Source organism: Eufriesea mexicana, unplaced genomic scaffold, assembly GCF_001483705.2.
Source record: "Eufriesea mexicana isolate 0111107269 unplaced genomic scaffold, ASM148370v2 scaffold654, whole genome shotgun sequence".
NCBI lineage: Eukaryota > Metazoa > Arthropoda > Insecta > Hymenoptera > Apidae > Eufriesea > Eufriesea mexicana.
The window spans coordinates 1,853,717-1,861,488 of NW_016908877.1; the positions used below are offsets into that span (position 1 = coordinate 1,853,717).

The 7,772-nt window shown below is 38.9% G+C and overlaps 1 protein-coding gene across 23 annotated transcripts in view; it reads left to right on the forward strand.

The window, feature by feature from the left end:
* LOC108546523 (serine/threonine-protein kinase MARK2) overlaps nt 1-1,739 on the forward strand; it is a 49,894-nt gene extending 48,155 nt beyond the window's left edge. For all 23 annotated transcript variants that reach the window (XM_017898636.1, XM_017898638.1, XM_017898637.1 and 20 more), the window contains 2 exons: nt 1,032-1,143; nt 1,312-1,739. In XM_017898636.1, the coding sequence (XP_017754125.1) occupies nt 1,032-1,143; nt 1,312-1,530 (331 nt within the window). In that variant the 3' untranslated portion in view covers nt 1,531-1,739. The remainder of the gene's footprint in view (nt 1-1,031; nt 1,144-1,311) is intronic.
* Nucleotides 1,740-7,772: the final 6,033 nt, after the last annotated feature.

Sequence of the window (7,772 nt, forward strand, 5' to 3'; positions counted from 1 at the left end):
CAACCACGTGGTACACACGTCGTTAGGTAATTGTTACCGAAACACTGGACCGTTCTCGCACATGAAACTGTGAATTTCTTGCCATCGCAAGTGGTTAAATATTGACAATAATTCTCAATAAATTATTTGAAACACAAAGATTGATTCTAGCTTAAAAATTCTTCTCTTTCTCTCTCTTTCTTTCTCTCTATCTATCTATCTATCTATCTATCTATCTATCTATCTATCTATCTATCTCTCTCTCTATCTATCTACCTGTTTATCTGTCTGTCTGTCTATCTATCCGTCTATCTAACCATCTATCTAGCTATCTGCCTCGATGTCTCTCTGCAATTATCTTTCTTTTCCTACTTCTCTTGTCCCTTGGAGGTAAAAATGTAAAAATGGACGCGTTAGGCCGAGAAGGATTGTTTTCTTGGTTATCCGACGAGTGGATCGCTCGCGAGGGAAAGAAAGAAAGGAAAGATTCGAGTGCTTTGAATGGTTCGTAGGTAGGAAAGAGGTTCCGTGTACAGTTGCGTGTAACCGTAGAAACGAAATGAAGCGAAACGAAAGGAATCGAATGGAGAAAAGAAGAAAGAAAATGTTACAAAGCCGCAATGTTGTTGCCTCTGTTTCAAATTCGAATAATGTTTAACTGGCCTCTATATCGCAAGCAAAGAACGTTTCTCGAGAGTAACGTAGTAGTTTTCATTCCTGTAAACGTGTCAACGTGATTCGACACAACTTGCATGTATGCACGCATGTCACGTTTTTACGTTGCGTCCTTTGAAGCATCCACAACGATCATTGGCTTACGGAATTTTAATGCACGCGTTCCGCTAAGTATGGGAATGATGTTTAAACGACGAGGGGGCAAAAGGAACAGAGACGAACAGAGACGCGGGTATGACGCGAGAACACAGGCTATAAACCGGTAACGATACGCGATTGCGATGAAACTCACCGATACGTTTCACTCGCTCGAAAATTTTCCTATCACCGACGCGCATAACTTGATCGAACAAATTTAAAACATTCTTTTGTTACAGCGGAGCAACCACTAACGATGAGCAGGTTAAACCACGCAGCCTACGTTTCACTTGGAGTATGAAAACTACGAGTAGTCGAGATCCGAACGAAATCATGTCCGAAATTCGAAAGGTATTGCACTGGATCGCATGCTAAAAATTTTTCGTGTTCGTCGTATATAACGTAAAAGAAGAGTATAGCAGTAGCAGCGTATTTCGCTGAAACTTTGTTTGATATTTATAATACACGATAACGGTAAGTAGAAACGGCTTTATTAATGTACGTCGATCGATTCTTTAGGTATTGGACGCCAACGAGTGCCAGTACGAACAACGCGAAAGGTTCCTGCTGCTGTGCGCACATGGTGACGCGGCGACAGATAGCCAAGTACATTGGGAGATCGAGGTCTGTAAACTGCCACGACTTTCTTTGAACGGTGTACGTTTCAAACGGATCTCAGGCACCTCGATCTGCTTCAAAAACATTGCTAGCAAGATAGCAAACGAGCTCAAGCTGTGACTGCCGACAACAGGCGCTTTAACTACTCGCGCCAACCCATAACGCTCTCGTGATCGATGACACGGATTCACGGTTACCGACAACTTTCATTTTCCCTTCTTCTGGGACTTTAACCTCGTCAACGATACCGACATCGCTACCGCTACCGATACCGATAACGATAACGATAACGATAACGATAACGACACCGATAACGATAACGATACCGATACCGATGCCGATACCGATGCCGATACCGATGCCGATGTCGATGTCGATACCGATACCGATGCCGATATCGATACCAATTCCGATTTTGATGCCAATTCCAATTCCAATTCCGATTCCAGTTTTGGTTCCAATCCACGTTCCAAAGCCAATACCCGGGAGATATTCGTTTAAACAGTTGTCTCGGTTCTGACGCAGTCAAACAGCGAAAGTAACGTCGACTGAATCAAGTTCTCACCGATCACCGATCATCGGTCATCGATCTACCAACGCGGTTACATCGTTATACTGTTAATTCCTTGGAAGCCTCGAAATTACTGTGATCCGTGACCGTTGTACACGTGCGAATTTAAATACTCCCGAGTGCCAAAACGAAATCACAAGTGGTCAGTTGTTCGTGAAATTGTCCGAACGCGGAACAATACGATGAAAAGTTTGGGAGTGAATGGAGGTGCTGATGAGACAGAAATGTAAAAGAACCCAATGGCCACGGAAAAGGGGAAAGAGGCGAAAGGAGGAATGGAGGAAAAAAAAAGGGGAAAAAAAAGGAAAAAGAAAAGAAAGCGAAATGATACGAACGAATGGTATCGCGCGACCAGGTCACCATCGTCGAGCGCTATGATCGCGGTAATAGTTTGATATTCTTTTCGTTTGTACGCAAAGAATGATATCCGACAAGCTCGATACACCGAGAGGGTATCGTTCGCATCGTCGTAATTAGTTGCTCGAGCCATGCTCACTTACCGTACTCTCTCTCTCTCTCGATCATACCGGATCGGTCGTCATCAAGTTGGAACGCTACGCGTTTACAGTATTACGTATACAGGGCAATTTTCTTGGTGTTACAATACTGTTTCCGGTACAACTGAAAAATTCAATGTCGTTTCGCGTAACTTAAACCAATCCTATATTCGCGTCTTCTACGCAATTATACTCGATCTTTCTTCGTTTTGTAGTTTCTCTTTTCTTTCTGCTGAATCGTCGAATTTTCAACTTTCTAACGGGGAATACTATGTTGTATTTTAACTGTGCCTAATCATGCGTATTAATAAAACAGAAACTTTTTTTACGAGCAATGATGAAGTAAAGAAGCAAAGGGTACGTAAGCAAAGGGAGGAAAATGAATAAGGAACGGTAGACACTCGTTAGATAAAACGATACTTGTAACTGAAAAGCGTACGCTCGAGCGCGCATTGTGCAGAATATCTACAGCGTCGAGAGTCTTTCCGTTTCGCAACGTTGACATTTCAAATTATGTTTTATATTTAAGGAACACTTAAGAAGACAAGCGGTCTGTTTGTACATAATCGATGGAACTACTCGAGAAATCTGTAAAGGAATACGTAGACTTGTACTAGTAACGAAAGCATCTTACACACTTATCACTCGTTGAACATTGAAACGAGAAGTTCAACTGTTCCAAAATATTATTCGAGCGAATTAGAACGCACGCGCAGTATCATTTTCCTTTTCGAATGTTTTTACCTTCATTTTTTATCTATATCGTAAGTTTAAAACTATGAAATATTTTAGGCGTCAGCCAAATTAATCAACGCATTATTAATTACTATTACTATCATTATTATTATTATTTTTATTATTACTACTACTACTACTACTACTACTACTACCACCACCACCACCACCACCACCACCACCACCACTACTACTGCTACTGCTACTGCTACTACTATTACTACTACTACTACTACTACTACTACTCATATTATTACTATTATTATTATTATCATTATTCTCATTATTCTCATTATTCTCATTATCATCGTCATCGGCATCGTCATCGTCATTCTCGTCATCGTTGTCATCATCGTCGTTACCATTATTATCATTTTTATTATTATTATTCTACTATTATTTATTATTTATTATTACTATTAGTACTACTACTACCATTACTACTACTACTCCTACTACTACCACTACCACTACCACTACCACTACCACTACCACTACTATTACTACTACCCCTGCTGCTACTACTACTGCTACTCCCGCTACCATTACCACTGTTGACACTCGTACTACTCCTGCTACTACTCCTGCTACGACTCCTGCTGCTACTCTTACTACTACTCCTGCTACTACTCTTACTACTACTACCACCACCACCACAACTATCATTATCATTATCATTATCATTGCCATCACTATCACTATCACTACAACCACCACCACCACCGCCATCATCGTCGCTCTCGTCGTCAGCTCGTCGTCGTTTGCCATCTCTCGTCAACCTGGTCATCACCATCGTCATTATCGTCATCGTCACTACTACTACTATTATTATTATGGTTATTATGATTATTATGATTATTATGATTATTATGATTATTATGATTAGTAGTATTATTATTTGTTTTTTTATTCTTATTAATAGCATACCAATAATGTTAGGACAGAATGTTGAACGTGACAGAAAGAGATAGAGAAAGTGGAGTTACTAATTACCGTAACTTAAGATTTATCTTCGATCGAATCTACTGGTATCTCGAACGAGTGATGATGCGCAAGTACTTTGCTCCGAAACATTTCCGGGATATACCTAGCAAATATGCACACGCGCACGACATCGTCGATAACGAGATCTGTTATTTCTACGAAGGATACTATGTAAGGTTATATTTAAGTATTGTAATTGGCTATACACTACTACGCTATTTAACCTTTTATTCGCAGATATATTCGCGGTTGAATGAACTTAAATTAGGAATTACTGTAAATGTAGAGGCGACTAGAGAGACTTGGTGTATATACGTAATATAATATACGAAGGTACTAAATTAACCAAATAGATGAAGCCTCACACCAAGAATGCAAATGTGGAATTAGAAAGGGCAAAAGCGAGAATGAAAGAAAGAAAGAAAGAAAGGGAGATGGTTGAACGAAAAGGGAGTAAAGGGAAGAGAAAGTGGAAAGAAAGGAAATAAGGGAAACTAAAGTAGAAGGAGGGAAACGGAAGAGTGAAAGTTCGAGACTCGAATATCGCGATCTTTTTATATTTGCCTAAGATGAATCGACTACGTTACACGACAGGCAATGACTAATTTATTTAAATAAATGCAAAACTTGAATGATTTTTTCACATTTCTATCACGCATTAAACAAACACGAACGTGCCTCCAAACGTCGAGCAAAGCCTTCGTTTTCGATTCGATAAAATATTCGTTGTTCAACAGATGTTTCTCCGGTGCATAGTTCTTTCGAGTCGCCGGAAACAACCGATAACGACCAAGTATTATTATCAACGATCTGTGACAATGTCGTTCTCACATTCGTAGAACGAATTCGGGAAAAGCAAGTTTTCGATCTACGATTAACTACTATCCGTATAGCGTTTAAGTGTAACACCATGATGAATATTTTTCCTTTTATTATCCAAATAAGTTACAAACGAGATTCGTTCGTCGCTCGTCGTTCGACTAGTCGTAAACGAAGCTTCGCATTGAAGCGATATTCGTATCTTCTGGATTCTCCATGCGAATACTTTTCCAACGTCGGACGCGATTTTGGACGAATGATACGTATAATGCAGCGAACATAAGATTCACCTGACAAATCATATCGCCGCCCAAATTACGATCCGAAAGCTCTTCCTTCGTCGATTTCTTTCTGTATAAAAAGAAAAAAAGAAAAAAAAACGAAAAAGAGATAGAAGAAAAATGGAGAAGGAACCTGAGGGAAAACAGACAGACATAAAGAAATAGAGTAAAGAGAACAAAAAAAAGAAAAAAGAAAAAAGAATTTAGAACCTGTTCGCAATGACCACGCGTATCAATGAAGCAGCACTGTGTATAATTCCGGGTACAGTCGCCGTTATAAAAAGAAAAAAGACACGATATTGTAGAAAACTGTATCTTTACCATAGCGATTATGAATTAATGTTACAGAATAAGATCCTTCAGTAGCGTTAATAATATATCCCTGTAAGATGCAAGTAGGCGAGAAAACGGTACTTCACTGTTACGATATAAATACACATACGTTCGTACGTTCGTTCGCTCGTCCGTTCGTTCGTTCGCACGTTCGCACGTTCGCACGTTCGCTCGTTCGCTCGTGCGTTCGTTCATACGCTCGCTCGCCGCTCGCCGCTCGCTTGCTTTGTCAAATAAATATGTAAATTGATGATTGATGTTTAAGAAAAATAACTCGAGTTTGAGAGGGAGACTGTACAAGTAAATCGTAAGATCCAAAAGCTGAATGAATAATACCAGCGATTCGAACCGGCGAGCGCATGCTTCGCTCGTGTCGCGCGGTTGCCCTCATCGCGCCGCACCGGCGAAAAGCTTTTGTGATTTTTCTATTATGTAAGTAGTAAAACGATAGAGGGAGAAAGAAATACCGATTCCGATCCGGTTTAATCCGGTTCGGTTCAGCTCGGTTTGATTCGTCATCCATCCAGTGACATCACTTCGCCCTGCACGCACACATATACACACACCCACACACACACACACACAGCAAACATATGCAATACATACACGTGACAATTTGTAGATAGGTACGTACATACAGCTTTGCTAAGTGTTTTCTGGTGATCGGTATTTAGCCAACAAAATGTAGCAGAAACATTTATAATAAAATGGTAACACACATTGTTTCCCAATTCAGATTCCTTTCGAAATTATACACGCAGAACAGGGTAAACGTTCTATCCTATCAAACAATTTTTTAACATGTCATCGTGTTCTGTGATATGATCGCTCGGAATGATAAAAAAGAAAAAGAAGAATGGTAAAGAAAGAAAAGCAAATCCAAAACACAATTGAAACGCGTCAGTCTGTTATATTTCTTTATCTTTATTTATAAATTCACTTTTTCATTGCGAATATCTAAAACGTTAACTTTCTACAAAAGTATGTAAAACACTTGTTCCACGCTCACTGATGTAAAACGAGAAATGTTAAACAATATATGACTCGAGGCAAAAAAGACACTTAATTTGCTAGAGAATAATATTTCTTTCACAAACGTTTGCAAAATTTTATCGATTCCCGACACTCGTATCCTACAATGATGGTCGAAAACGTTCTTTGTACGACACTTTGGCTTTCATTTACTCGTCGTTAGGGCAAACAACTAAATGTGATAATACGATGTGCAACATGGATTTTCAAAAATTCTTCGCGTTTCAAAGTAACACGATATAATTTTTCATTATAATGTAAATTCTTTGATCACCATTTTCATCTTTACTACATCCCGTTCAAATAGCAATATACATACGTACGTTGAGTTATATCCAAATTACAACCCCTAAGGTATAGCAAGGGCCACGATATCAGCCAAGTTGTAAATTAAATAATCAAGAAGCAGCACCGATTAATGTCTTAATGCTAATGGTACTTAAGACTGCGTGAGTTGCATCCTGTTTCAGGATTGTGCATAATAAAAGAATCGCACTTTATGACCAACGATATTTCATGTAAAAGTAACAAAAATTGGAAATATTACTATTTTAACAAATTGGAAAGTGAGAAAGAGAAATTATACGTATGAACTTTTGCTTCAATATATCGTATGAATTACATTAACACTCTATTCGATATTTCTTCATTTCATCCTGGATAAACTTTTAAATCCTTATGTACTTGTATTTCCATTATTTCTCTTCTACCGACCAAGAATTGCTAGAGAGATGTTGCTATAAAAAGGAACCACAGACAGGCAACCAATTAATTCTAACTTTCCCCTTATTTTTTCTCCACCGACCACCTAAGCTAGCCGACGCTAATATCGCCACTATGCATGACGTCGTGTCATTAGTCATTGGCTAGGTGTTCCACTCAACTGCAGTGTCACCTTATTGTTTAGCGTGTTTAGTGTTACTTATTTATTTCCAGTATCGATTCAGGTAAGACAAATACTTTACATCCTTGGATAAATATAATTTATATAATAGTCATTTCGTATTTTTTTCTCTTTAATTTCACTATTTCTCGTATTATACGTATACTGACAAGGAGAGTGCAAACCCTTCGGGTCACCGATTTAGTTGAAACTTTGCAGCTCTGTAG